Source organism: Westerdykella ornata (genome assembly GCF_010094085.1).
Source record: "Westerdykella ornata strain CBS 379.55 unplaced genomic scaffold EI97scaffold_21, whole genome shotgun sequence".
In the NCBI taxonomy this organism is placed as follows: Eukaryota; Fungi; Ascomycota; class Dothideomycetes; order Pleosporales; family Sporormiaceae; genus Westerdykella; species Westerdykella ornata.
In genome coordinates, this window is record NW_022986871.1 from 335,617 (window position 1) to 363,536 (window position 27,920).

Here is a 27,920-nt window from a genome sequence, read left to right on the forward strand (position 1 = left end):
CAACCAATCATATACCGTGTGCTCTGGAGACGGTAAGTGAATGCCAAGAATTACGTCACAAGCGCGACGACCAAACGAACGTTCACGATCTCACAGCGATACCATGCATCCTGGAAGAGGGTATCGTCACCATGAGACGATTCGACAGGACCACGATGTACCAATAGCAGTGTGTCTGAAACAGCAATATGCTCTACCCAACAACGCTGCGGCTTGCTGTCGCAAGTAGAAGTGGGATCTATCTTATCTCGCCGAGGTAGGCTACAGTCATAATCAAGAAGCGGAAGGGAAAGAAGGGTTGCAGAATGTGGGTTGACGGATAATAGGATTCCATGTACACCTTTGAAGAGCTATACTGTAGTCAAATCACGATGTTCATCAACTTCTACCGAGGATGTCAAAACGGGCCATATCAGCGCAGGGCCCAACGAAGGAATCCTATTCTTCGACAATGTCTTTCCCTTACGACTTCAGAAGTTACTGCGAATACCCTTCGTCGCGCAGGAGAAACTACCCCCCTGGCTGAACCATCTAATAGGACCAAGAGGCACGGGCGGGGATCCCGAGCAGATCATCCAGAAAGCCAGCTCCAAGTACAACATCCGCATCAAGGTGTCCAGGACTATCCCCCGGATCAAGGAAGGTGGAGCCTATGTCAAGTTTAGTTATGACGATGCCACGCCCGTATCTGAAGTCGAGAAAGTAATTCGACGCTATCTGGAAGAAGAAAACGTGAAGCCATGGTGGAGTCCTATACGCAAAATGCGAGCCGGACTCGTCAAAGGCCGCCCCTGGCTGGAAGACCTCTTCCGGTTTCCTACGTCCCGTCTCAAGGTGGAATTCATCCCTTCCGAACCCGGCGCCGAGGCAGTGGAAATGTCTCAGGAGCAGCTCTATGCTTTCTTCCGGCCGTATGGAAAACTGGGGGACATCCAGACGCAGCCCCCAGATTCGAAGATTGTGCCGAGATATGCGTATTTGGATTTTGCTACGATTCCGAGGGCGACTATGGCGAAGAATTGTATGCATGGTTATCTGGTGACGGAGGCGGAAGGAGGCGGCAAGAAGGGTACTGTGCTTAGATTGTCGTATGAGCGAAAAATCAAGGCCCATTGGATCCGTGACTGGTTGGTGAACCACCCGAGGATTGTTATTCCCTTGGTTGCTGCTCTGGTGGCCGGTATCACCGTCGCCATATTTGATCCGTAAGGCCCTCTCTCCTGAGCCTGTGGCCTACTGCTGACATAGGCATGTAGAATCCGCACGTTCTTCATCAAAATGCACATAACGCGAGCCTTGCACATCGGCGACAATAAGTTCTACAAATGGATCAAAGGCTACGCCACAGACATCATTCCCTGGCACCGCAAAGACGACGAAGACGCCGGCATGGAAGCCGTCTGGGACGACCGCAAAGCCAACATTGAGCAGATACAAACGTGGCTCATGGAAACAGCGGACACTTTCATAATCGTGCAAGGGCCACGCGGTACCGGGAAACGAGAGCTGGTCATCAACCAGGCCCTCAAGGATAAGAAGTATAAGCTCATCATCGATTGTAAGCCTATACAGGATGCGAGAGGCGATGGGCCTACGATCAATGCTACTGCGGCGGCTGTGGGCTACAAACCCGTGTTCTCCTGGATGAACAGCATGAGCGGGATGATTGACATGGCTGCTCAAGGTGCAACTGGAGTCAAGACCGGTTTCTCAGAAACCCTTGATTCCCAACTCAGCAAAATATTCAACAACACGGCCACAGCACTGCGGCAGATTGCCCTGGAAAGTCGACGAAAAGATGACAAGGATGCTCAGCTCGCCGACGATGAATGGCTGGAAGCTCATCCGGAGCGGAGACCTGTGGTTGTGGTCGACAACTTCCTGCACAAGAGCCATGAGGGAGGCATTGTCTACGACAAGATTGCCGAATGGTAAGTGCGCGACTCCACCATCGCGCAAGAGACATCACTGACAATGTTCAGGGCCGCACGCCTCACGACGGCGAACGTCGCCCACGTAATCTTCCTGACCAGCGACATCTCCTTCAGCAAACCGCTCTCCAAAGCCCTGCCCGACCGCGTATTCCGCCAAATCTCCCTCTCAGACTGCAGCCCCGAAGTTGCCAAAAGATTCGTCATCACGCACCTCGATGCGGACGATCCTGAGTCCTCTTCGAAGGAGGACGAAGGAACGCCCAAACGACGGCTCAGCCAAACACGCCCGGATTTAGCAGAATTGGATAGCTGCATCGAGCTTCTTGGTGGACGACTGACCGATCTCGAATTCCTCGCCCGAAGAATCAAGACGGGCGAAACGCCGCACAAAGCCGTCGGCGAAATCATCGACCAATCCGCCTCGGAGATTCTGAAAATGTACATATTTGGTACGGACGGCGGGGACTCCAACAGCGGCCGCGGCTGGACCACGGAGCAGGCGTGGCTGCTGATCAAGCGGCTCGCGAAGAAGGGGTCATTGCGGTACAACGAGGTTCTACTGGACGATACGTATAAAAAGGGTGGGGAGAAGGTACTACGGGCCCTCGAGCAGGCGGAACTCATTTCCATTGTGTCCAACCACACCGGTCGTCCTTCGACAATCAAACCCGGGAAACCGGTCTATCACTCTGCGTTCAAACGTCTGACGCAGGATAAAGTGCTGCATGCGCGTTTGGACCTGGCGATTTTGGCAGACTTGACGAAGACGGAGACGGAGGTGATTGAGAAGGCGGAGGGGGAGTTGGTGCGATTGGCGGAGTTGTACGGGAAGAATGGGCGGCCGGCCAAGTTGGCGGGGAGGATTGAGTGGTTGATGGACCGGGTGCAGAGGGGGCAGGAGAGGGTCGAGGGGTGGGAGATGGAGGCGAAGGTGCTGAAGAAGATTTTGGAGGGGGAGTATTAGTACTGCGGCTTTGCACGTCCGACTGAACATCCGGCTGCAATTCCTCTGTAGGTGGAATTGCCTACCTAGCACAAGCTAACTAGCTACAACTTAATAATGCAATAGGTAGAGTTTTCTTTTTAAATATACTACTATACGTAGAGGTATAATACAAAGCTAATTGCAGGACCTCCTATATTGCTGCCCTGCTAGCTGTTTAAATTAGATGTGGAAAACAGCAGTACAGAGGACGTGCAGGGGGGTGTTCAGTCGGATGTGAACAGAGGCGGTAGTTGGCCCTTTCAGCGCCTCCCTCCATGTGTAGTAGCCAGCCTTAAAACACCGTGCCCTAGGTGGCATAACTAGAATATAGCCAATTGGATTTCTCGAAATACGTATTCCAACTTGGATTGGAAGTACAGGGGGTTGTTGTTCAGTCGGACGTGAAAAGAGGGCAGTAGGCTCCCAAACGCGTTTCCACGCTCTGTAAATAATTGGGCAGAATCTGGAGGCGTTGCTTGCTGGAACAAGGAAAGTTACTGCTTAGTGGCTGCAGTTCGTGGTACGTTCTGATACTATGGGTCGGTTAGTCTCGTAAGAATCGTTTTGTAGTCGTAAGATGTACGTATTTGTACACCACTCATCTATTCTGCAAGTGTATCCTCATTGTGAAGCGCGAGTCCACGCTGAGCAGTGCATGTAGACCATACTATGTGTTCTTTGCAATGCTCAAATGGTATCCCCCAAGGTCAATATGTACGATGTGAAAATAAATAAAAGTAAACAAGCGAAACCGCATCCGCGCATATGCAAAGCGCGCCTATTGCTTCGAAACGCCAAAACACCGTTAGACCTTCTATCAAGTCATGCCCATGACGGCGCCCCTGCACCCAACCAGTGCCTTACCCCAAAGAAAAAGAGTTTATACAACCCCTCTCCGCACCCCTTCTCCTTCCTCACCCCTTCATGTCTCCCCTTCCTTCGTCTCCCCTCCTTACCCCTTCTCGTCTCTTCCAGTGTCTCACTCGCGGTCCATAAATCTCAAAACAGCCACACCCACCATAACAGCAAAACGACGCACGCAAAGAAGATCAACCAGACCTTCCAGCCGACGCCCGTGCGCTCGGCCATGCGCAGCATGCGCGTCATGGTGCCGCGCAGGCGGGCGCGGGAGCGCTCAAACTGGTCGTTCATCTTGTCGGCGAGGGCCGAGGAGCTGCGGATCTCGTCGCCGATGAGGTGGGTGAGCTAAAACGCGGCAGGAGTTAGTAAAGGAGTCATAGGGGAGGATAAGGAGGGTGTTTGGAGGAGAGAGGAGCGAAGAGACGGGGAGGAGGAGACGGGAAGGAAACTGGAAAGGGTTGAGACAGAGAGGGGGAAAGGAGGAAGCGTCTTTCATTCCCCCCTCCTCCTCTCCCAGCACTATCCCACCCCATCCAATCCCCAATCCAAACAAAACAAAACCAGGGGAAAAGAGGATTGTAAACGCACATTTTTCAACTCCCGCACCTTGCCCACCAAAACGCCCACCTGCTCTTCGTTCTGGCTCTCCAGCTCCTCGAGCACGGCCGCACTATACTGGCCCCGCGAATTCGGTGTCGCGGTGCGGAACCCCGGTGCTGGACCGCTGCCTCCTATCCCATTCCCATTCGCGTACCCATTGCCAGCACCAGATGCATACCCAGGGTACGCGGAAAACGCCGGACCTGCACCTGCGCCTGCGCCATAACCACCAGAACCGGATCCACTATACGTTCCCCCAAACGCAGGCGACCGTGACGGCGATGCCGCCGAGGGGGCCGCAAAACCGTACGTAGCCGGCGACTTTTTGGCGTATTTGCTTGGAGAGGCGGAGCGGTTGCGCGAGGCAGTCGAGTCCGGGTACGAGGAAAAGAGGGAATTGTGGGAGGGGCGCGAGGACGAGTCGCGGCCGAATCTATCGAGCGGTCAGTCGTGCTAGCTTGATAGCTGTGGGTTTCAGGGAACGGGGATTTTCTTGGAGGCAAGAAAGGTCATGGGTAAAGAGATAGATGAGTATACCTATTTGACATGGTTAATAGAGAGCTATATGCCGCTCATTCAAATGAGAAATCCAGGACCGACAATGCTGGTATGCGCTTGTTATCGCTGCTTCCGTGCTTGGGCGACAAAGTGTCGTCGGAGGTACATGATGCAGTTGGTATCTAGAGATATTCTGAGGGAACACGTCGGCGTTTACGACTGGGGAACTCCGATTTGGATGGCACGTGCGTGAAAGCTTGGCGATGCTTGTTTTGTCGACAAGATTGAGGTTCAAGACGACTTCAATTTTCAGACGTACGCAACATCGAATCACAGCATGGAACAGTTGAACAGAGTATCGAAGTACCCAAGAGTACTGGAACTGTATTTACTTATATAACCAAACCCGAACAAAACATAATCTACAATGCTCCATCATGAACAAAGGTATCTCAAGACTCACAAGGACGGATAGGAGGAAAACAAATCTTGTGCCAAATTGTATCGTGAAACTATGCCAATCGTGCGTTTCTCGTGGACCATTTCTACAACCAACTCCGTTAGTGCATAGAAAGGAAATGGGATTTAGGCCGCGACGGCGACGGCCGCGAGGTCGGAAGTGGTACCGCCAAGCTTCAGAGCCTCGTAAGGTGTGGCTTTGACGATACCGCCAGTGACGGGGAGGGAGGAAGGCACGCCGGTGAGGTAGGCGTCGACATCGCGGGCGCATTGGCGACCTTCGTTGATACCCCTAATGTTCGTTAGTATACACTGTGTACGTACATTCCTTCGGGTCAAAAGACATACCAGACAATCAGGGACTGGCCGCGACGGCAATCTCCTGCAGCAAAGACACCATCCAGGTTGGTGTTGTAGTGTCCTGGAGGAGTCTTGACGTTCTTGCGCGGATCGCGCTCAATAGAGCCACCCAACACGCGCTCCTCTGGGCCCAAGAAACCCATGGAAAGGAGCACAAGATCCGCAGGGAAGAACTGCTCGCTGCCCTCCACCTGCTTCATGTCCCAACCGCCGGTGGCAGACTTGGTCCATTCAACACGGACGGTATTGATACCCTTCACGTTGCCGTTGCCATCATCCACGAAATCCTTGGACATGACACAGTACTCGCGAGGATCCTTGCCCATGTGCGTCTTGACCTCAGAGTGGCCGTAGTCGACGCGGTAGATACGGGGCCACTGAGGCCAGGGGTTGTCACGGGCACGCTCAGGCGGCGGCTGCGGGAGCAGTTCAAAGTTGACAACTGAGAGGGCGCCGTGGCGGACAGACGTGCCGATGCAATCATTGCCGGTATCACCACCACCAATGACAACAACGTGCTTGCCCTTCGCGGAGATGTAGGCCTCGTCGGCAAGATTAGAGTCGAGCAACGACTTCGTGTTCTTGTGCAAGAACTCCATGGCGAAGTGAATACCGTTAAGGCTGCGGTTGGGGATGGGCAGGTCACGGGCGACAGTCGCACCAGTGGCAAGCACAACGGCATCGTTCTCCGCACGCAGAGAATCCAGGGTTGGCTGACCCTCCTCACCAACAGCGACGTTGGTGACGAACTTGATACCCTCGGCCGCCATGAAGTCGACACGACGTTGCACAACCTTCTTGTCGAGCTTCATGTTGGGAATGCCGTACATCAAGAGACCACCAATGCGGTCAGCGCGCTCGTAGACAGTGACACTGTGGCCGACCTTGTTCAGCTGGTCAGCGGCCGCGAGACCGGCAGGACCGGAGCCAATGATGGCGACCTTCTTTCCGGAGCGGACCTGGGGCGGCGATGGGACCATCCAGCCCATTTCGAAACCGCGGTCAATAATGGCGCACTCAATGGACTTGATACCAACAGGGTCCTCGTTGATACCCAACACACAGGCACCCTCGCAGGGAGCGGGGCAGACACGGCCAGTGAACTCGGGGAAGTTGTTGGTCATGAGAAGGCGGTTGAGAGCATCCCTCCACTGACCCTGTGAGACGAGTCGTCAGTATGCGTTCGGCAGTAATTTGCAGAAAAAAACACCTACTTGGAAAAGCAGCTCATTCCATTTGGGAATGATGTTGCTGATGGGGCAGCCAGTATCCGATTGACAGAAGGGCACACCGCAGTCCATGCAACGAGCGGTCTGATACTTCAGCTCATCCTCGTTCAAACGCTGCGAGAGCTCTTGCCAGTCGCGCGTACGGGTCTTGGGGTTACGGTACTTCTCGGATCGGCGCTGGTAGAGCTTGAAGCCACGAGTCTTGTCGAGCACGAGAGCCTTCTTCTTCTCTGCCTTGGCATCGGTGATGCTGTCTTCCATGTCCAGAAGGTCGACCTTCTTCTTCTCCTTCTTTTCCTGAGCCTGGCGCGAGTCCTCGTGCAGCTCGCGGACGGCGTTTCCGGGGAGGATGGGGAGAGGATACTCCTTCTTCTTTGCCTCGGCCTTCTTGGCAGCCTCTTCCTGCAGCACGCGCTTGTAGTCTGTTGGCATGACCTTAACGAATCGCGACAGCGCACGAGTGAAGTCATTGAGAACACGCGCGGCGAGCTCTGAGCCGGTGTAGTGATGATGGTCCTCAATGAGTCCACGGACGAAGGCGATTTCCTGAGGATCCTCGATGCCGCTAAGCTCAACCATCTCCTGGTTGACCTTCTGCTCGAAGTCGTGATGCATGTCGAGAACGTAGGCAATACCACCAGACATACCAGCAGCGAAGTTGCGTCCAGTCGATCCGAGAACAACAACTCGCCCACCAGTCATGTACTCACAACCGTGGTCTCCAACACCTTCAACGACGGCAGTGGCGCCGGAGTTACGGACGGCGAAACGCTCGGCAGCGATACCACGGAAGAAGCAAGTACCGCTGGTGGCACCGTACAAGCAGGTGTTACCGATGAGGATGTTCTCCTCGGCCTTGAAGACGGCTGTGCGAGGCGGGTAGATGATGAGGCGACCACCAGACAGACCCTTGCCGACGTAGTCGTTCGCGTCACCCTCCAGTTCAAGAGTGATACCGGGTGCAAGATAAGCTCCGAAAGACTGACCAGCGGAGCCGCGAATATTGGCGTGGATCGTATCCTGAGGCAGACCCGCCTCGCCATACCTTCTGCTGACCTGGTAGGAAAGAGTGGCACCCAGAGCACGGTCAGTGTTGACCACATCGCACTCAATACGAGCTGGCAATCCCTTCTCCAGAGCAAGTTCGGACTCAGCGATGAGTTTGTTGTCGAGGCGAACATGGAGACGGTGGTCTTGCTTGCGAACGTTGAAAGTGGCAACGCCAGGTCGGAGAGTGTGTGCTGGAGTCAAAATCAGGGAGAGGTCGATGTTCTCCGTCTTAGCAGTGCGGAGGTCATCACGAATCTTGAGGACCTCGCAGCGGCCGACCATCTCGTTGATGGTACGGAAGCCAAGCTTAGCCATGATGGAGCGGAGCTCGTTGGCAATGTAGTAGAAGAAGTTGATGACATGCTCGGGGGTACCTTCGAACTTCTTGCGCAGTTCAGGGTCCTGGGTTGCAATGCCAACAGGGCAAGTGTTTAAGTGGCATTTCCGCATCATGATACATCCCATAGCGATCAGAGGGGTGGTCGCAAAGCCCCATTCCTCGGCACCGAGCAAACAGGCAATCGCAACATCGCGTCCAGTGCGGATTTGCCCATCCGTCTGGACGATGACACGACCACGGAGATCGTTGAGCACAAGCGTCTGGTGAGTCTCGGCAAGACCCAGTTCCCAAGGAAGACCGGCGTACTTGATACCAGTCCATCGAGAAGCGCCGGTGCCGCCGTCGTGGCCAGATATGAGGATATGGTCTGCTTTAGCTTTGGCAACACCAGAGGCGACGATACCGACACCGGTCTCGGAGACGAGCTTGACGGAGACGCGGGCACGCGGGTTGGAGCACTTGAGGTCGTAGATCAATTGCTTCAGATCCTCGATGGAGTAAATGTCGTGGTGAGGGGGAGGGCTGATCAGACCGACACCAGGGGTGGAATGCCTGGTCTTAGCGATAGACTGAGAGACCTTGTGGCCAGGCAGCTCACCACCCTCTCCGGGCTTAGCACCCTGGGCCATCTTGATCTGGAGCTCATCAGCATCAGCAAGGTAGGCGCTGGTGACACCGAAGCGACCAGATGCAATCTGCTTGATGGCAGAGCGCATGGTGTCTCCGTTCTCCATGACCTGACTTCGCTCAGGGTCTTCACCACCCTCACCAGTGTTGGACTTGCCTCCAAGACGGTTCATGGCAATGGCAAGGGTAGAGTGCGACTCCATAGAGATAGAGCCGTAGGACATGGCACCAGTCACGAAGCGGCGGACGATCTCAGTCCAAGGCTCAACTTGGTCGATGGGAATAGGCGTACGGTCCTCGAAGTTGAAATCCAGGAGACCACGGAGTGTGCAGTCCTTGATACGCTCGTATTCGGTCATGGAGTAGGCCTCATAGGACTTGTCGTTCTTGGTGCGAACAGCATCCTGGATGTTGGCGATGGCCGTGGGGTCGTTGATGTGCGCTTCTCCACCATCACGCCAATGGTACTCGCCAGTCTCGGCGAGACCGGGGATCTCGACAATCGGGCGAGTGGGATAACCCTTCTCATGCAGAGCGAAAGCGTCTTGAGCAATGAGCTCGAAGGTCATACCCTTGACGCGGGAGGCAGTTCCAGCAAAGCAGCGATCAACAACACTGTCGTCGATACCAAGGGCTTCGAAGATCTGGGCACCCTTGTAGGACTGCAGCGTGGAGATGCCCATCTTGCTCATGACCTTGAGGATACCACCGTCGCAAGAATGCTTGTAGTTGTCGATGAGTTGCTGAGGAGTAAGCTTCTTGCGTATGAGACCCTCGCGGTGCATCTTCAGGATACACTCGATTGCAAGGTACGGGCAGATGGCATCGGCTCCGTAACCGACAAGCACGCACATGTGGTGGACCTCGCGGGCCTCCGCAGTCTCGACAAAGAGGGCGACCTGTGATCGCCACTTGTTGCGCACAAGATGGTGGTGGACCATACCCGTGGCCAGGAGAGCAGATACAGGCACGCGGTCGGCGCATGTGGCGCGGTCGGAGAGGACGAGGATGTTGTCGCCATTGTTGACGCCTTCGGTGGCAGCATCACAGATCCGGTCGAGAGCAGCCATATATCCCTCGATGCCTTCCTTCTTGGGGAAGGTAATATCGATCGTCTTCACGGTCCAATCGGGATGTACGGTGGCGGTGTTGTTCAAGGCGTTGAACTCCTCAATGGACAGAACCGGCGAAGGTAGCAGCAACCTGTGGGCCTGGCTCTCGTCCATCTCAAGAAGATTACCTTGTGGGCCCACATATGCTTCCAGGGACATGACAACTGCCTCACGGATGGGATCGATAGGAGGGTTGGTGACCTGTGCGAACAGCTGACGGAAGTACTCATAGAGCAAGCGTGGCTGGTTGGACAGGCAAGCCAGAGGAGCGTCGTTGCCCATGGAGCCCAGGGCTTCCTTGGAGTCGGCAGCCATGGGCCCCAGAAGCAGGCTGACCTGCTCGAGCGAGTATCCAAAAGCACGGAGGCGGGGGTCTTCCTGAACACGCGTCTCTGACACAGTGTGGCCGATGTCGACGCCCTTCTCAGTCACCTGCTCAACTATCTTGGGAAGGGTTAGGAGATTCTTGTCAATCCAGGAACGGAAGTCCTGGCGCTCGGCGACCTTCTGCTTCAGCTCGGTATCGTCCACGATGCGTCCAGCAAGGGTGTCGACAAGAAGCATGCGACCGGGCTGCAACCGACCCTTCTGCACAACGCGTTCAGGTTCGATGGAGATGGTACCGACTTCAGATGCACAGACGATGCGGTCGTCATCCGTGACGTAGTAACGGCAGGGACGCAGACCATTTCGGTCGAGGTTGGCACCGCAGTAGCGGCCGTCGGAGAAAGTGAAGAGCGCGGGTCCATCCCAAGGCTCCATCATGCATGCAGCCCACTCGTAGAAGGCCTGCTTGGCGGGATCCATGAGCTGGTTGCCCTGCCATGCTTCAGGAACCATGAGCATGACGGCTTCGGGCAGCGACAAGACTCCGTTGATGGTAAGAAGTTCCAAAACGTTGTCGAAAGCAGCGGAATCGGAGCCACCATCCTCGATGATGGGGTATAGCAGGTTCAGCTCGTCACCGAAGAGCTCCGACTTCATGACGCCTTCTCGCGCACGCATCCAGTTCTTGTTTCCACGCAGCGTGTTGATTTCACCGTTGTGGGCTGCCCACCGGAGGGGCTGAGCGCGGTCCCAGGAGGGGAATGTGTTGGTGGAGAAACGGGAGTGCACCAAAGCGAAGTGGCCCTCGTAGTCCACCGAGACAAGATCATAGTAGTATTCGTATACCTGCACGGGAGCCAGCTGACCCTTGTAGACAATGTTCTTGTTGCTCAAGGAGCAAATGTAGAACCAGTTGTGAAGGCCAAGCACGTGTGTAGACCGTTTCCGGAGCACGTACAGCTGCCGCTCAAAGTAGGCACCATCATACAGCTGGTCAAAGTCTGGCTTGGGCTCCTTGCCGTCTCCGTAAGCCTCCCTCAAAACGACGAACGGCTGAAGGATGGCGGGCTCGCGGGACAGAGCAGCAGGACCCAAAAGCGTAGAGTCTCTTGGGACTTCACGCCATCCAAGGACCCTCAACCCTAGCTGATCTGCCACATCCTCGAACAAGCTCTTGCTCTCCTCCAGAATCTGCGCGTCGGGCTTGAAGAACAGGTTACCGGTCGCGTATTGACCCTGCAGTGGGAGGGTGAAACCCTGGGTCTTTGCGAACTCCTTCACGAAGAACTTGTGTGGAATGGAGGTCATGACACCAGCGCCGTCTCCATCACGAGCATCCGAGCCCACGGCACCTCGATGGGTCATGTTGCAAAGAAGCGATTTAGCTGAATAATATGGTTAGAACGATATATAGGCAAACTCTCGTTGGTCGAGGCTTACCATCGGAGATGATCTTGTGGCTTGCCTTACCCTTAATGTGGCTATCGATTGTCAACCCAAATGATCAGCTGCGCAGCTTTGCGCTTGACTACTTACGCAGCAAAACCGACACCACAAGCATCCTTCTCGAGCTCGGGATCATAGAGACCCTGCTTCAAGGGGAGGGTGCCCGCCCAAGACTTGTTCTCCGGGCCATCTTGGTAGGCAAACACGGAGGGTTGCTCCTCCTCAATCACTGTATCCTGGGGCAGTTTTGTATCTTCGGCGAACGAGACCCGAACCATTATATCGGCGGAAGGCCGAAGGTTTTTTGTAGCGGAACGGTTCGGGATATGGGTTTCAAGGATCGAGATCTATGGTCGCTCGAGGGCTTGACTGAGGCTCGCTGCCGGATGCTGGACTGTGAGCGAAAGTTAGCAGCGAATTGGTGGGAGTACTTGGTGCAGCGACCAGTGAGTGGGAGCTAGGCAATTGACGTGCAAAGGTCGCGCAGGCCGATCAGGCGAGGGAAGAGGAAGTGTTGTGGCGAAAGGTTCGACAGCGGTATATCGACTCTCACGTCCGGCTTCTGGCAAGGTGACGAAGTTGCCCATCACCTCGTCCCTTCTCCGTCTCCAAGGCAATCCTGCTCATGACGCTGTGCAAAGTGGTATGCAGCGCTGATAGCGGGGCAGAGCGCACGGCCGTGCTGATAAGATGCTAGGCGATTGGGGGCAACGCGGGGTTGCCATGATTTGTATGGAGGAGATGCGGGAAAGGCGTATGCAGGCCCATATCGACCATGTCGACTTCGGTCACAGCGCAGGCGGAAGGAATTGTCTTGTGCTAGGAGGGCAGCGGAGAAGACGGGACTTACTCTGCGGAGGTGCTGTAGGCAAGGTGGTGAATTGGGCTGGCTCACGGGCACGCTCAGAGGCAGGCAGGCAGGCAGGCAGGCAGGCAGGAAGCGTCGAGGGAGAGAGAGAGGGCGAGAGTGGGAGGGAAGAGAGAGGGTCGGATGAGCGAAGGGGTATGGGAGGTTTTTGAGGGGAGGGTCGGACCCTTGGAGGGGGCCCAGGCAGAGGGAGGCGGTGGGTGGGGTTCAGGAAATTTCACCACAGCGCTAGGTCTGGGTCTCTCACTCAAACTACTCCGTACGTCTACCAATTATGTACCGCTTTTTGCCTGGACGGGCTTCAGGCCACAGGCATGCCGCGTGCGGATTTCCACACTGCCAATCGTGCTGGACTCGCTGCAGAGAAGTCTTGGACTACTTTACTGTTCATTATCGAAGTGGTGCAATGCAGGCGGGGATTCCCCAAAACGGCACATGTCAACCCACTCTTTGTTGTCTTTCCGTCTTTTCTCCCTCGTGGATTCCCGTTGTCTGCTGGTAGGCGAAGGCCAATGGCGTATTGGACTCGGGGGCGACGGCAAAGAGTACCTCCGGTGTAGGGTTGGAAGGATGTGGGTTTGCGTGCCTGCGTTCCTGTTGCTGGATGTTTTGGCCGGCCTTTTACCCCACGGTGCCATGCAGTGACGGGGATGGCACGGCGCACGCTGGCAGGGACAGAACCACAGCATGGATGCGACCGGGGGCTTGGGCCTTTTCCGCCACACGTTAGGGGCGTTAGGGGCGGGGCGGAGGGAAGCTTGCCTTGTCTTCCCAGATCTCCTCTGCGACTTCGGAGGACTGCCATTCGCTCGGCGCGTGGGCGGTCGTCCACAAAGGTGCTGTTTTCCTCTTTTCCTCTGGGCTGGGCGCTCCACCACAAGATTGCCGCTCCCTGGAGGGTCTGTGCCCTCTCGCCGCCATCCGTCCCACCCGCGTACGCCGGCAGGCCAAACACGGCCTGGCTGCTGTAATCCCGTTGCCTCGCATTGGCTCAATTGCTTCGGACTCTCGTGTCCCGCCACTGCTTTGTGGTTGCTCTCCTGTAATTCGGCGTGGTCATCTCAACCGTGAACTCCTTATCAGTTGAACCCCCAGCCAGCCGATGCGCCGCGGCGTCATAGAGCCAGGTTTTGGAGAGTACAAAAAAATGTCCCATATTCTCCAGCGAGACACTTTGCGCCTGCAGCGACGCATGTGACAACGATGCCCGGAGCTTCGGAGAAATCCCTGTGCTGATGCTCCAGTCTCTTGCTTGTTGTGCGCAGCTCTCAAAAAGCTGCACACCTCCACGTCTCGACAGATGACTTTGTTTTCTCGCTTTGCTCGCGCCAGCAGGACACGTCGTTGACCGCTCGCAAGAGGACCGCCACTCCGTACGTGGGCTACGCCAGACATGTTCGTCCTTTTCCACGCTGGACCCTCGGAAAATACCGGAACAAAGTCGTCGCTAGCAACGCGGGTGAACCTCGTCTGATGTTTCCATGAGTCACGAGAACGCCCGTCCATGTTCCCTCCACCCCAACACCTCAACCCGCCGATATCGCCTTCTTGGAGAGCTTCATGGAAATTGCAACGGATACTCCAGGGTAGTTTCGCACCTCTCCCCACGCAAACGTCCAATGTAACCTGTCCTCTGAACCGCCCTCGAGAGCCCGTGGCAGGAGAGGCAATAACCAACAAGCAGCCGAAGCGACCTGTCCGTCACATCGCATGTGCAACTCGTAGCTGCTGTGCCATCTTGCAGACCATACTCGGGCAAACCATCTCTTCCAGAAAGAGAATATATGCCAGTGCTGCTCGCGTGATCGTGCTGCGCTTTTCTCACCTTTTCATTTTTGCCCTTTCTGCCTGTGAACCTCAGCCCATTGCTCCACCTTGAGTTGCTGTCCGCTCCATGCGGAACACCGATCCGTGCCAGACTTTCGATCACTGCTGATAGACGGCAGCATGCGGTCCATCCGAGAACATTTGAGAAACAGTGTCGCTGCGTGGGGCCATGATACTGTTGGGAAGGATTGTGTGCCTCCCAGCGAAGTTGACTGTGAGCCGGAAAGTTGAAGAAGAGAACCAGGATCGTCTGGGTCGCGGCGGTTCTTCAAGAGTCTCGGCCTTGGCGATTGTTTATGCACCGCTGGACCCTGGATTTCCAGTAATGGTAGGCACCGCCTCCAGGCTCTATTGTAGGAAGGTACAATTGCGTCTCGCAGGGAAAGGCACCAAGAAGCATGGCCGACACACACAAACACACACAGAGCAATTCGTACGCCTAGCGTGGCAACAGGCACTGTGATGATATCATGAGTATTTATTCGTAACCCTCTAAAGAGTTGAATTCGATGTGCATGTGGTAGGATACGTATCCTGAGGCGTTGTACGCGAGTTGCGGACAACAGCCTTCAGCCCCGCGGCAACCAACCATCTTCAAGACGACCACGCCAAGACTCCCATGTCCCATGCCATTGCTTGCTGTGCGTATGCAAGTCACCATCTTCCCTGAAGCGAAAACCCTATTGATGAGCCGTCATAGGCGATCCATGGATAGCCGCATCATTATGAGACTCTAGGACTGCCCTTTCTTCAGCGATTGAGCCCGACATACGGAAACCACCCTCGCTCACCTGAAATAGGAAAGCGACGTTTTATTCCTCCATAGCATCGTCACCTTGGAAGTCCTCGTCATCGTCCTCGTCGTCGTCCTCCTCGCCGAGCTCCTCGGCCGCCTTCGCATAGTCGATGGTCTTACCACGCGTACGGCTGGGCAAAACATTGCTGGTGTCGATCTCGTCCATGGCATCCTCATCCTCTACCTCCTCGACTGTGGTTTCCAGGTCAGTAACAGGTCACTTTCCCGCAGTGGCAACGGAGCGCATACTTTCGACCTGTTATCCCACTTAGTGAATTGCGCCAACAAACATGTCGCTACACGTACCTCGGGTTCCTCTGCGCCAGATTCCTCGCTGGAGTCGTCCTCCTCCTCGACTTGTGGCTCCGCAGGCGGGTTGGGAGCTTTGCCCTTGCCCTTGTCGGCGGCAGTATTGGTCTCCTCCACTCCTCCCATCTGGTGGTCGTCTTGGACAGTCATTGTTGAAGGTGTGATCTGCGCGATTCGTTTGGAGCGGGTGTAAGTGATGCGCGGCTGGGCGATTGCAAGAATTGAGAGAGGGCGCTCGTGGGTGTGTGTTTGCGAGTGGAGGTGAGAAGAGGGTTGATGGCACCTTTTCAAATCGCGGGCGAGCCGACATGCTTGTCGCGTTGTAAAACGACGCTAGCTACAAACGGAATGGTTGACCGAGCAACAACCTCTAAATCAACCGTGTATAGAACATGTCGTGAGACGTGAATACAGCAAAAAAAATCCATGAAACGTCGCCTAGCGGTCGCAGTCGCGCAAGTTCATTCATCTGAGCAGACCAGATCACGTTGCCGGTCCTGTACTGAAAATGGTGCAGCTTGTGAAATCTCTCACCAACCGCTCTGCCCTCCTGCGATAGTTGCTCGGAGCTATGCTTGCTTGGTAAAGCTTTTCCCATGACATACAACAACAGCAGCTGCGGAGTAAATCAGGGAATTAGAGAGACACCCCTCGGCAGTAGTAGAGACTCTAAGCATATCCTAAGGGTTATTGGAGGCCAATTCTAGGTAGTGAGTGCGCTTGCGCTCGAGACCGTTGTGGATGGACTCCAAGCGGCGGGGCATGGAAGAGATGCCGTTATCGATAAGCGCATGGGCCACACATTTTGACCGACACGACGCGTCGAAACACGCGCATCGCGATCAGTTCGCCAGACTGAGACCTCAAGACATAGAATTCCCACACAATGGCTTCCGGACAGCGGATCCGCAGCCGGCCGGCCCGTGAGTGCTGTGAATGACTTCTTCAAGCCTGCATCTCACTGACTAGACGATTGTAGACACACCAGGCTCAACCTATTTGGCCTATACGCCTAATGGAAAGCAACTCATTACCGTCGGAGTCGATAACTTTTGCCGTATCTTCACTACCGGATCCACCGACGAACCCGTTACGGTCGACGACTGCCAGGAGAATAATACGGCTATTGTCGCTGGCGTATGTATGCCATCGCAGGATAAACTAGGCCCATGTTGACAAGTATCTCTAGAATGGCTTCTTCATCGCCGGCTCAGAAGATGGGACGGTATGCAAGTACTCGTTGGAGACCAACAAACTGGACGAAATCCTCGTGAGAACATCTCTGCCAGTAAGAGATGTGGCATTAAGCCCGGACGGCAACTGGGTCGCTGTTGCTAGCGAGTACGCCTTCTCACTCGTCTGCGTCGCAAAATGATGGAAACTGATTACAGACAGTGAGATCGTAGTCAAGGTGGTCAACACCAAGGACATGACCCAAGTCCAATACCTTCGTGAACAAGGCCGAGCTGTAAAACACGTCGCCTTCGACCTCAGCGGATCCCGCCTTGCTGTCTCATGCACTGACGGCAACATATACATGTATTCTCTCAGCTCCGAAGAGCCAAATATGATCAAAAAGGTGGGCGGATTGATTAAGAGCCTGGAATCCGACGCAGAGGCGAGTGCAAAAGTCTTGTGGCATCCTGACGGAAGAGCTTTCGGCGCACCCACCGCCGGACGCGATATCCAGGTCATGTCCAGTGATTGGGAGCTTCAACGAGCATTCAAAACTGGTCATTCAGGCGATATCACCGCTGCTGCATGGTCGCCTAATGGAGGGCTGCTGGCTACCACTTCGAGCGACCTGAGCTTGTGCCTATGGGATACGAAGACGCAGGAGCTGGTAAAGAAGTTGGACGACCTAAAAGCCACCGTGCTGGCCATGGCGTGGCATCCTGCAGAAAACATCCTCTCATACACGAACAACGACGGAGAGCTGTTCATACACACAGACATAGTTCCAGCTGAGCACGTCGCTCTCCTTGCGAAACCCGTCCAACCAGCGCCATTCTTACATGATCCGTCAGAAGGGTCGATAGGGAACGCGACCAAGCCGCAGAACGGCGCTCGAATCGATCTTCCAGAGCGCCGGCATCGACGAGCGAGAACTCCCGACTCCCTCGATGACATTCTCGGCCCTGATGATGCCCTTTCCGAGGACGGCCTGGACGACTTCGTTGTCGACGACGACGGTGCAGGTTACGCCCCTGCCATCAACGGCAACGGCAAACGTACGAATGACCACCTAAACATACACTCGCCATCCGGTAAAAGGCGGACCTACACTTCATCATACCTGCGTCCCCAGCCCCACGAAGCCTTCCAACCGGGCAGCACCCCCTGGCGCGGCAACCGCCGCTACCTCTGCCTCAACCTCACCGGCTTCGTCTGGACCGTCTCCCAAGAATCCACACACAATACCGTCACCGTGGAATTCTACGACCGCGAATTCCACCGCGACTTCCACTTCACCGACCCCTTTCAATACGATAAAGCCTGCCTGAACGAGCATGGCACTCTCTTCTCGTGCCCGCCTTCGAAAGAGAATAACCAACCCGCAATGATTTACTACCGTCCCCACGAAACGTGGACCACGCGAGCGGACTGGCGTACAAGTCTTCCAAAGGGCGAATCCGTCACCGCCTTGGCTCTGAGTGACAGCTACATCGTGGCCCTCACTTCCTCAATTTACGTTCGCGTCTACACGCTCTACGGCATCCCCCTGCGCGTGTATCGGCAAAAGGCGTCTCCGGCAGTAACCTGCGCGGCATGGCGCGACTACGTCCTCACCATTGGCAACGGCCCTGTTTCCAGCGACGGCACCTGTACGCTGTTGTACACGATTGAAAACGTAAAGAGGGACGAGTTATTCCAAACCGAAGACATCGTCGCCCTGACCCCCGGCTCGACACTCTCCTCCGTCTTCTTCTCCGCAGAAGGGGACCCCTACATCTACGACTCGACAGGCGTGCTCCTCACGCTCCTGCACTGGCGCACACCCGGTCAAGCCCGCTGGGTGCCCCTGCTCGACACCGCGCTCCTCCCCCGCCTAGCCGCGGGAGGCAAGCAGGAATCGTACTGGCCCGTCGCCGTGGCCAACCATCGCTTCCACTGCATCATCCTCAAGGGCCAGGAGAAGCACCCGTATTTCCCGCGCCCCATCCTGTCGGAATTCGACTTCCAGATGCCCATCACGGGGCCCAAGGACGCCGAGGATGGCGAAAGGGACGTCGATGCCATGGATGAAGACTCGGACGATGAGGAGGGAGGAGGGGGAAGTAGTAGGAAGAAGAAGGAGGCGGGCGACGAGGTCACCGCCCTCGAACACACGCACATCCTCACTTCCACATTGCACACGCAGCTCCTGTCTACACTGTCCCACACGCGTCCCACGCAGACGCAGAAGGCAGCTCTAGCGCAACTCGAAGTCACCATCGATCGCACGCTCCTCCAGATGCTGGGCCTGGAGTGCCTGGCGGGCGAGGACCGCGGGATGAAGGCGTTCGAGATTGTGAAGCTGATGCGTGATTCTAATGGCAAGATGTTGGATTTGGCCATGAAGGTGGCGACGAGGTATGGGAGGGAGGTGTTGAGGGAGAAGATTGCAGAGTTGGCCGAGAGGAGGGCCGTGGGGCTGGATGCTGGGGATGAGGAGCTCGAGTAGATAGGTGATAGTTTAGGTTTTGAATGGGTAATGAATTAATGAATGGTTCTTGAATAGCAGACGGACTACAACAGGGGATGTTTTGACTAGTTTATATTGGGGTGCGCACACTCGGGCAACAGCTCGTCGGATACTGCGCAACAGGAGAAGAGATCAATTTATTGGTAGCACCGCATTACAGAAGAGTGTAATAAAGAGAACAAGGTCACTCCTATCCTTCGAAATCTGTTCCAGGAGACATAGTCCAAACCTCCATGCCTCTCATTCAATCAAAGCGGGACTAGGCTCCGACCAATGCTAACCATGCAGACATGGAACAATATACCGGACCGTATGCACCACACCGTAGCAATACCGGCTCAAGAGTCTAGTACTCGGCCTCAAGACCCTCCTCACCCTCAATCGAATCGGCAGCAACCTCCTCGTAATCGCGCTCGAGCGCAGCCAAGTCCTCACGAGCCTCAGAGAACTCACCCTCCTCCATACCTTCACCAACATACCAGTGGACGAACGCACGCTTGGAGTACATGAGATCGAACTTGTGCGAGAGAGCGGACCATGCCTCGGCGATGGCGGTCGTGTTGGACAACATGCACACAGCGCGGTTGACCTTGGCCAAGTCGCCGTTGGGAACGGTCTCGGGGGGCTGGTAGCAGATACCCACCTTGAAGCCAGTCGGGCACCAGTCGACGAACTGAATGGTGGGCTTGGTCTTAAGGTGGGCAATGGCGGTATGCGTATCCTTAGGCACGACATCGCCGCGGTACAGCAGACAGGTGGCCATGTACTTGCCGTTGCGCGGGTCGCACTTCACCATCTGGTTGTTGGGCTCGAAGCAGGCGTTGGTGATCTCCTGGACGGAGTTGGCCTCGTGGGCGGCCTTTGCGGCGGAAATTACAGGAGCATAGGCGACGAGAGGGAAGTGGATACGGGGATAAGGCACCAGGTTGGTCTGGAACTCGTTGAGATCGACGTTCAGGGAGCCGTCGAACCGAAGAGAGGCGGTAATGGAAGACACAACTATTCAAAATCAGATCAAACCCTAGGGAGGGGATACAAACTAGACGCACCTTGAGCGATGAGACGGTTCAAGTTCTCGTAGTTGGGGCGCTCAATGCCAAGGTTCCTCCGGCAGATATCGTAGATTGCCTCGTTGTCAACCATGAAGCTGCAGTCGGAGTGCTCGAGCGTCGTGTGGGTCGTCAAGATGGAGTTATACGGCTCGACGACGGATGTGGCGACCTGAGGGGCAGGGTACACGCAGAACTCCAACTTGGACTTCTTGCCATAGTCAACAGACAAGCGCTCCATCAACAGCGCACCGAAACCGGAACCAGTTCCTCCGCCGAAGGAGTGGAAAACAAGGAAGCCTTGCAGTCCAGAGCAGTTGTCAGCAACACGGCGAACCTGGTCCAAGACCTGGTCGATGAGCTCCTTTCCGACGGTATAGTGGCCACGGGCGTAGTTGTTTGACGCATCCTCCTTTCCGGTGATCATGTGCTCGGGGTGGAAGAGGGAACGATAGGTTCCGGTGCGGACCTCATCAACGACGTTGGGCTCCAGATCGGCATAGATCGTGCGAGGAACATACTTTCCCTGGCCTACAGGGAAACGTTAGTGTCGGTTGGGGCGTGGAAAAGGGTGTAAACATACCAGTTTCGGAGAAGAAAGTGCTGAAGCCATGGTCGTCCTGGGCAGCTTTGCGTTCCTCGGTCAGGTAACCATCAGGCTGAATGATGGGTTAGTGACGAGCAATATCAAGGCTCTGATGAGTTCCACATACCTGAATGCCGTGCTCAAGGCAGTAGAGCTACCAAGCCCATTAGTAATGGCGTCTATCGCGTGTTGCTATCCAGGCAGAGGGCACAGGAAAATGCTCTTGTGCAGGAGTCTGAATGGGAGACTTACCTCCCAGCAGGAGTTTGCGATCTGGCAACCGGCCTGGCCGACTAAAGACGCGCGAAGTCAGTATAACCGATATGTCCCGCAGGAGGCGGTCAGGGCGCGTGGGCGAGGGGTAGCTGGCTTACCGTTCAAGCTGATAACCTCTCTCATGTTTGTAAAGGCAAAGCTGTATTACAGGATAGTGGGGATGAAATGTGCAGCGCTTCGACGGGAAGAGTGCCGGCGTTGGTGGTGGGTTGGCGTGGGGAGAGAGTCTGTGGTGTTGATTGTTGACCCTCGAAGCGGAGAAGAAAATAGTGCCTCGCTGAGGTGTGGCACGTGCACGCACCTTCCACCTACCCCCTTGCCACGCCGAGAAACCCCACACCACAGCACACCTCACCTCCGACATCAACCAAGTTCACTGCGACGCCTGCAGTCCCGCTTCCCGCAACTTTACCATAATTTCCTCTCGCTCTGGAGAGGATGATTTATTCACTGCTCCGTGTGGGTTCTGTGTGCCCGCCGCCGTCTAGCCTTGCTACCCGCGAAATATGCGCGCATTTCTCGTTTGCTCCATTGTCCCCAGCATCTGGATGGTGACTGCCAATGTCGAGAAGACCATCTTCGTAACTCCACAGCCCATTCAACACTCCAATGACCTTGTCAACTTTGAGAATACCCACATAGAGGCGCTGTCTGCCGCTCCGAACTCTGCTGCGTCTGTACTCCATACCCAGCTGCCTGTCCAGTTCCCTTCGTCGACTGCTCCCCACGGCCGCGAGTCCTGGTACCTGTTGAAAGATCTCGAAGCCGGTCGACGGTACGAGGTTCGCATCTGCTGGCCAGCGACTGTATGTTGAACCGTTTCCATTTGTTGAACGCTACGGGCTATCATGCTCCAATCGTTTTTCGTGGCTTCGTTTGCTTGCCAGAGGCGTAGATTGACAGAAGCTCCAGTCTCCCACCGACTTCTGGCTCGATACGTTTTCCGCAACTGAAGTACGCGATTCCTCAAAGCTCCTGGAAAGTCTTCTTGAATACAGCAAGCGGAGAGAGGCGGGAGGCTCTGAGCGAGAGCTGCCATTGCCCAAACACATTCCGCCTACCACCCTCTTCCTTCGCATACAAGCTGCCGCCTCCTTCTATTCTACCAATCGATCATTGATGGAAACCCCGCCGCCTGTCGCAGCGGATATCAGTAAGAAGACGCCATAATCGGCTTCATACAATCTGCTGACGCATGCAGTCCTTGACCCATATCTCTTCAACATCCTTCCCCAATCCTTGGCGCCGACTGCAGCATATATCTCGGTGGTGGCCGTCGGGGCTTGGTATCTGTCGGCCTTTATCTATCGCTCCTTACTCAGGATCGCTGCGGACCCAGCCTTCAAAGCACACGAGGATTGAGACTCTCTCATGGCACAAGCAGCGGGGATTTTCCCATCGCCTTCCTTGCAAGACCCGGTTAACCCTTTCGCCCGTTTGCCTGCGGAGCTGCTCTGCATGATCATAAAAAGCCTGGATATGCAGCATCTGATCCGGCTGTGCCTCGCCATCTATCCCGTCCTCGAACGACGTGGCATCGCTCCGCCGCTCACACAGGACATCTTGCAATGCGTCGTGCGCTCCAGCTTCCCTCCTCGGCAGAATCTGTCACCCGGGATCCTACTCTTTCCGCAGGAACTAGTCGACCGTATCCTCGGGTCGATCGATCACCAGAGAACTCGAGATAAGCTCGCGTTCGTCTTCTCGCATCCCAGTTTGCTGTGCCGGTATATCCGGCAAGAAACTACGTCTGCGACGTGTGGCAGGCTGGCGAACGAGTTGGGTAGGAGGGCAGGTCGAACGAATTGAATAGGAGGATAGGGCGAATGGAATGATGGAGAATGGTCTCAGTATCCTGAGCGAGTACGTCAGAACAAGAAAGAGCACATTGGAAGGGTCAGTGTGCCTTACTTGACCGAGCCCGCTCTGCACATGTATATCAACACAGAGGATGGGCCCCAGAAAAGCGGTCCGACTGTTCTTAGCTGGACATGTACCCTGTGTGGTTGTAGGATGCGCGTGTTGAGGGAAATGAGCAGTCTATCGAATGCTCTACGCCTTAAGCTGATAGATAGATCTCTCTAGTCCCTGAGCGTATGCTGTCGTAGGGCATGGGGATACCTTCGGAATGAATATCATACGTCAACAGCTTCTAAAGCCTACACCAGACGCTACTCGAGTTTGAATGTGTGAAGGATGAATTGGGTGCTCTGATATCACCAGATATGCATGCACAATGAACCGCCCGCACCCAAGAAATGCATGCACCCCTACCTACCACTCACACAGAAAAGAAATCCGGTCTAGCCGATTCGCCACGCTATGCAGACACGAAAAGTACCCCCTAAACCCCTTTTCCTTGTCCGAGCCCCCATCAACGATACCCATCCAGCCCAGACCTTCACATCAGAATCTTCTTTCCCTCTAGGATGCCACGCTCGCCGCAATCCCTTCTACCTCCCCTCCCCCCTCCGACTCCCAAACTCATCCTCCAACCCAATCACCACCTTGACATTCATACTCCCCAGCTCCTGAATCAGCAACTTGGCCGCATACGGCATCGTCAACTGCCTAACCTCCTTCTCGCTCTGGCAAATCCTGCACCACCCCTGACTCCCCATCTGCCCACACCCACCACAAACATCGACGCGGTGCGCATCCGAAGAAATCATCAACCGCTCCAGCAAGAGCTGCGACGCACCATACGCAATCAAGCAATCGCGCTCCATCTCACCCAACCGCAGACCGCCCTCGCGCGCCCGCCCCTCCGTCGGCTGCCGCGTGAGTATCGCCCGGGGCCCGCGCGACCGCGAGTGCATCTTATCCTGCACCATGTGCTTGAGCTTCTGGTAGTAGATGGGGCCGAAGAAGACGTAGAACTGCAGCGCCTCGCCCGTGATGCCGCTCGTCATGTAGTCCTTGCCCGAGTAGCTGAAGCCGTGCTGGAGCAGCAGGTCGGCCATGTCCTCGACCTTGGAGCCGCCAAACGCGGTGCCGTACTGCAGCGACCCGTCGAGCACGCCCGCCTTGCCGCTGAGCAGCTCCATCATCTTGCCCACCGTCATGCGCGACGGGAAGCCGTGGGGGTTCATGATGATGTCCGGCACGATGCCTTGGTCGTTGAAGGGCATGTCTTCTTGCGGCACGATCAGCCCCACCACACCTTTCTGGCCGTGCCGGGAGGAGAACTTGTCGCCGAGCTCGGGGCGGCGCGTTTGCCGCAGCAGGAACTTGATCGTGGTGGCGCCGGTGGTTTCGTTCTCTACCAGAGCGACCTTGTCCATGTAGGAGTGGTCCGGTAGCTTGTACGATTGCGGCTTGTCGATATAGCGGGCAGAAGTGCCGGGGGCAGTTTCCGTGGGGATCGCTTTGGCGACGTAGACGTCTCCTTGGTCGAGGCGAGCACCAACTTGAGCCAGGCCATCGGAGCCCAGCGCGTGGTGCTTCGGGTTCTGGGGGTCAACGGCGCTGGCGTTGACGACGTCCGAGGCGCCGTTGGCGTACGTTTTCAGCGGGAGAGACGTCTTCTTGAAGACCTGGCAGCGGCCGAAGCCGCGGTCGCAGGAGGCTTTGTTGAGGATCAGGGCGTCTTCGATATCGTAGCCGGAGAAGGACATGACTGCCACTGTGGCGTTTTGTCCTGCAGGCAGCTTGTCGTATTTGATGAGTTCGATCGTCCGCGATTTCACCATGGGCTTTTGTGGATACACCATGAGATACAGCAGAGTATCGATGCGGGTAAACTGGTTGTATGCAATAGCACCAATGGCCTGTTTACCCATAGCACACTGATAGGTGTTTCGCGGAGACTGGTTGTGATGAGGATAAGGAATGAGGCCTGCGACGGCGCCCAGGATGGTAAAGGGTTCAATCTCCAGATGGGTCGTGTACTGGTTGATTTCATGCTCGTAGGTGGCAATGTTGGAGTCATTCTCCTCATTGACATCGAGATATTCGACCAGACCGCGAGACAGGAAACCATCGAAGTCCATGTTGCCTGAGCGCAGTGCTTTGAGATACCGAGCCGTGACCATGGAGCGACCATTCTCCACGATGATGAGGGGTCGACAAATACGACCCTCATCGGTGGCAATATGGACCTCCTTGAAGTCGTGATTGATGTGAATGCTGGTGAACGCCGAGATGCGCCCTCTCCTTCTGAGCTTCCTGAATCCTACAAGAAATTGTTTTGGATAATAGGTCAACCCCACTTGCGTTCCGTTAAGGCAGACGGCGTAGACACCCTCTCGGTGTATCTCATCTCCCGTGTACTCATTGATATCCTGTGCACCGAGGCCATAGATGATATTCCTGATCGGTTCTTCCTCCTCTTGCGTCGTGATATGTGTCATGAGAGCTAAGTTCTTTACCAGACCGCATGCCTCTCCTTCAGGAGTATCCGACGTGCACAACATACCAAACTGAGACGGTTGCAGCGCACGAGGACCAGAGACTTTTCTCGTTTTTTCGAACTGACTGCTGATTCGCGTCATCATACCAAGCGCAGCGATGTAACTCAGTCTGCTAAGAACGTGCGTGACTCCAGCGCGGTCCATCTTGAAACGCTTGAGGGACCAGTTCCCGGTTGCCAGCGCGCGTTCGATTCCCAAGGTAATCTGATTCTTGTGTACTGTGAAGTGTGAATAGGCATCAAACTCCGACGCCCGATTCTGCTTCTTCAGCACCTTGTCGATGCTGAGCTTGAACTCGTGATTGAACCTCTTGAAGTGATCCTCGAACAGAAGAGACAGCATCTGACCCGCCAACTCGAGGCGCTTGTTACCGACATAATCTCGGTCATCGACGAGCGTAGGGTCGTGAATCGCCATGAGCACTTTCCGAGCCATGGACGCCACGTAGAGAGCCTTGGTGCGGAAGTCCAGGCCTTCGACGGGAACGTGCGGAAGCACAACGGAAGAGAGACATTCGATAGCTTCCATGAGGTAGTTGCGCGACCTTGCCGTATTCGGTTTCTTGGACAGCCGCACGCGGAATCCTATGTATTCCAGCGCCTGCTGCTGAGTGTGTACCTTCTCCCTTGCACATGCCTCGAAGTTGATGGCAAAGCTGTCTTGGTATGCGCCGTCGTCGCCAGCAACCATGAGAAGGATCTCCTTATCAGACCGGACACCTAGAGCCTTCAAGACGAGAACAATGGGAATCTCCTCGGAGAGCGTGTTGTGTCTGAGGAACATGAGTCCCTTCTTCTGAATGACATATGTCTTCGTCCTCCTCTCGTGCGTCGAACTCGTAACGGAAGCCTGCATGATGCCCTTGGCGCTCTCCACAATCACACGGTTCTTGTTCAACTGCTCCTGGACCAGGATGACCTTCTCCTGGCCCCTGACGATGAAGTACCCTCCGGGATCGAGCGGACACTCCTCCACGAGCGCCATCTCTCGATCATTCCTCCCAACCAACCTGCACTTGTTACTCTTCAGCATAATCGGCATCCTCGCAATCTTGATCCCCGTCCTCTTCACCCTCACATTCCCCCTCGTATAGATAATATCCACCGTGACGGGGGCCGCGTACGTCATATCCCTCAACCGACACTCGTTCGGCGTGACATTACTCTTATGATTCTCAATATCGTCCTCATCCTGACGATTCGGGAACCCGACGCGGATATCTGTATACTCGAGCTTGAAATTCGGATCCACGTCACTGCGCACCACTTTGTTCGCCTTGAGGATCTTCTTCAGTTCCACGTCGACAAAGTGGTTGTAGGAGTCGATGTGCTGTTTCACGAGGCCCTTCACTTTGAGGAACGCGGGGAGCAGGTTCCATTTGTCTTCGGCGGTGTTGATGGGGTCGGTGAGGGATTTGCCGTAGTAGAAGGGTTCCAGCAGGGCGGAGAACTCGTCTTTCTGGCCGCCCTTTCGCGGCTTCATTTGTTCGGTGTCTAGGTGAGAGGGGGTCGTCGTGGGCGGCGGCGCGTTCGCATTCGCCTTTGAGCCACCGCGCGGGGCTGCTCGCTGTCTGCCGGTGGTGGACATGGCGTCCGGCTTTGCGGAGCGAGGTGTGGAAGTCTCAGCCTTCGTGACGCCAGGCATGGCCAGCGGTCAGAGGGAAGGGAGAGAGTCCGGCCTGTACGAGTACGCGGCGGCGAAGGTTGTGAACTTCTGAAGGAACTCGCAGGACAATTATTTTAGCTCCCGCTGCAGATGCGGCAACCCATGATGACTGGGCCCAATGAGCATGCCTCGGCGCCTTGAGTAGTTCGGTGGGGGACCACCATCGCCGCCACCCGGTACCTCAAGCCTCCCAGTGCATACAAGTAATGCTACACTCTTACAGGCAAGAATCATGTTGCAATGTGTTTCTTATATTAGGTACCTGCCATAAGCACCGAAAAGACTACTCCCTCTCCGGAACATCTATCACATCACTCAAACCAATCACACCAAATAGATAATTATTACAACAACAGATATGTATCCCTAATAGGCAGTCTACAGTAATCCATAAAACGCCCTCTAGCCCCCACTACTATGCTACACCAAAAAGAAACTCCCCAACTCCTCGCCCAGATGTCTCGAAATCCGAATCGTTTAGCTTCTTCCACCCCCTGATCGACTCTTCCTTCCTTCGACGCGACTTAACTGTGTCCCGGGCGGAAGAGCCTAGCTAGTGCGCGTGCATAGACGTCCAAGGCTACCTCATTCCCACTCCAAAACCCATCATCCGCCGAAA

At 55.3% G+C, this 27,920-nt stretch overlaps 9 protein-coding genes across 9 annotated transcripts; 3 read left to right on the top strand and 6 right to left on the bottom strand.

The window, feature by feature from the left end:
* The first annotated feature begins 134 nt into the window (after positions 1–134).
* On the top strand, positions 135–3,210 carry EI97DRAFT_435377 (uncharacterized protein). Its single transcript, XM_033798847.1, has 4 exons — positions 135–256; positions 327–1,205; positions 1,257–1,931; positions 1,983–3,210. Exons 1-4 carry the CDS (start codon positions 189–191, stop codon positions 2,896–2,898), a joined length of 2,538 nt encoding a protein of 845 aa, XP_033651830.1. The 5' UTR covers positions 135–188; the 3' UTR covers positions 2,899–3,210.
* Positions 3,211–3,520: 310 nt separating this feature from the next.
* Positions 3,521–5,056, bottom strand: EI97DRAFT_435378 (uncharacterized protein). The gene is made up of 3 exons (XM_033798848.1): positions 4,918–5,056; positions 4,369–4,813; positions 3,521–4,125 (listed from the first exon to the last, which is right to left on the bottom strand). The coding sequence occupies exons 1-3, from the start codon at positions 4,926–4,928 to the stop codon at positions 3,919–3,921; spliced, it is 663 nt and encodes a 220-aa protein (XP_033651831.1). The 5' UTR covers positions 4,929–5,056; the 3' UTR covers positions 3,521–3,918.
* A 252-nt stretch (positions 5,057–5,308) lies between these two features.
* EI97DRAFT_435380 (glutamate synthase) lies at positions 5,309–12,412 on the bottom strand. Its single transcript, XM_033798849.1, has 6 exons — positions 12,273–12,412; positions 11,919–12,222; positions 11,823–11,863; positions 6,912–11,767; positions 5,686–6,854; positions 5,309–5,629 (listed from the first exon to the last, which is right to left on the bottom strand). The coding sequence occupies exons 2-6, from the start codon at positions 12,104–12,106 to the stop codon at positions 5,464–5,466; spliced, it is 6,420 nt and encodes a 2,139-aa protein (XP_033651832.1). The 5' UTR covers positions 12,107–12,222; positions 12,273–12,412; the 3' UTR covers positions 5,309–5,463.
* A 1,214-nt stretch (positions 12,413–13,626) lies between these two features.
* On the bottom strand, positions 13,627–14,447 carry EI97DRAFT_133260 (uncharacterized protein). The gene has a single exon (XM_033793137.1). It carries the CDS (start codon positions 14,200–14,202, stop codon positions 13,753–13,755), a length of 450 nt encoding a protein of 149 aa, XP_033651833.1. The 5' UTR covers positions 14,203–14,447; the 3' UTR covers positions 13,627–13,752.
* An 888-nt stretch (positions 14,448–15,335) lies between these two features.
* EI97DRAFT_460412 (uncharacterized protein) lies at positions 15,336–15,778 on the bottom strand (the record flags this gene model as incomplete). Its single annotated transcript, XM_033801112.1, has 3 exons — positions 15,336–15,511; positions 15,569–15,575; positions 15,626–15,778. 3 exons carry the CDS (start codon positions 15,776–15,778, stop codon positions 15,336–15,338), a joined length of 336 nt encoding a protein of 111 aa, XP_033651834.1.
* Positions 15,779–16,370: 592 nt separating this feature from the next.
* On the top strand, positions 16,371–19,415 carry EI97DRAFT_133334 (chromosome segregation protein-like protein). The gene is made up of 4 exons (XM_033793138.1): positions 16,371–16,551; positions 16,608–16,765; positions 16,818–16,969; positions 17,024–19,415. The coding sequence occupies exons 1-4, from the start codon at positions 16,515–16,517 to the stop codon at positions 19,290–19,292; spliced, it is 2,616 nt and encodes an 871-aa protein (XP_033651835.1). The 5' UTR covers positions 16,371–16,514; the 3' UTR covers positions 19,293–19,415.
* A 19-nt stretch (positions 19,416–19,434) lies between these two features.
* EI97DRAFT_435386 (tubulin nucleotide-binding domain-like protein) lies at positions 19,435–21,462 on the bottom strand. Its single transcript, XM_033798850.1, has 6 exons — positions 21,323–21,462; positions 21,201–21,241; positions 21,076–21,102; positions 20,946–21,021; positions 20,363–20,893; positions 19,435–20,312 (listed from the first exon to the last, which is right to left on the bottom strand). The coding sequence occupies exons 1-6, from the start codon at positions 21,345–21,347 to the stop codon at positions 19,660–19,662; spliced, it is 1,353 nt and encodes a 450-aa protein (XP_033651836.1). The 5' UTR covers positions 21,348–21,462; the 3' UTR covers positions 19,435–19,659.
* Positions 21,463–21,772: 310 nt separating this feature from the next.
* EI97DRAFT_444301 (uncharacterized protein) lies at positions 21,773–22,586 on the top strand (the record flags this gene model as incomplete). The annotated part of the gene is made up of 3 exons (XM_033799892.1): positions 21,773–22,030; positions 22,137–22,377; positions 22,426–22,586. 3 exons carry the CDS (start codon positions 21,773–21,775, stop codon positions 22,584–22,586), a joined length of 660 nt encoding a protein of 219 aa, XP_033651837.1.
* An 812-nt stretch (positions 22,587–23,398) lies between these two features.
* On the bottom strand, positions 23,399–27,406 carry EI97DRAFT_435388 (beta and beta-prime subunits of DNA dependent RNA-polymerase). Its single transcript, XM_033798851.1, has one exon. The coding sequence runs from the start codon at positions 27,278–27,280 to the stop codon at positions 23,678–23,680; it is 3,603 nt and encodes a 1,200-aa protein (XP_033651838.1). The 5' UTR covers positions 27,281–27,406; the 3' UTR covers positions 23,399–23,677.
* Positions 27,407–27,920: the final 514 nt, after the last annotated feature.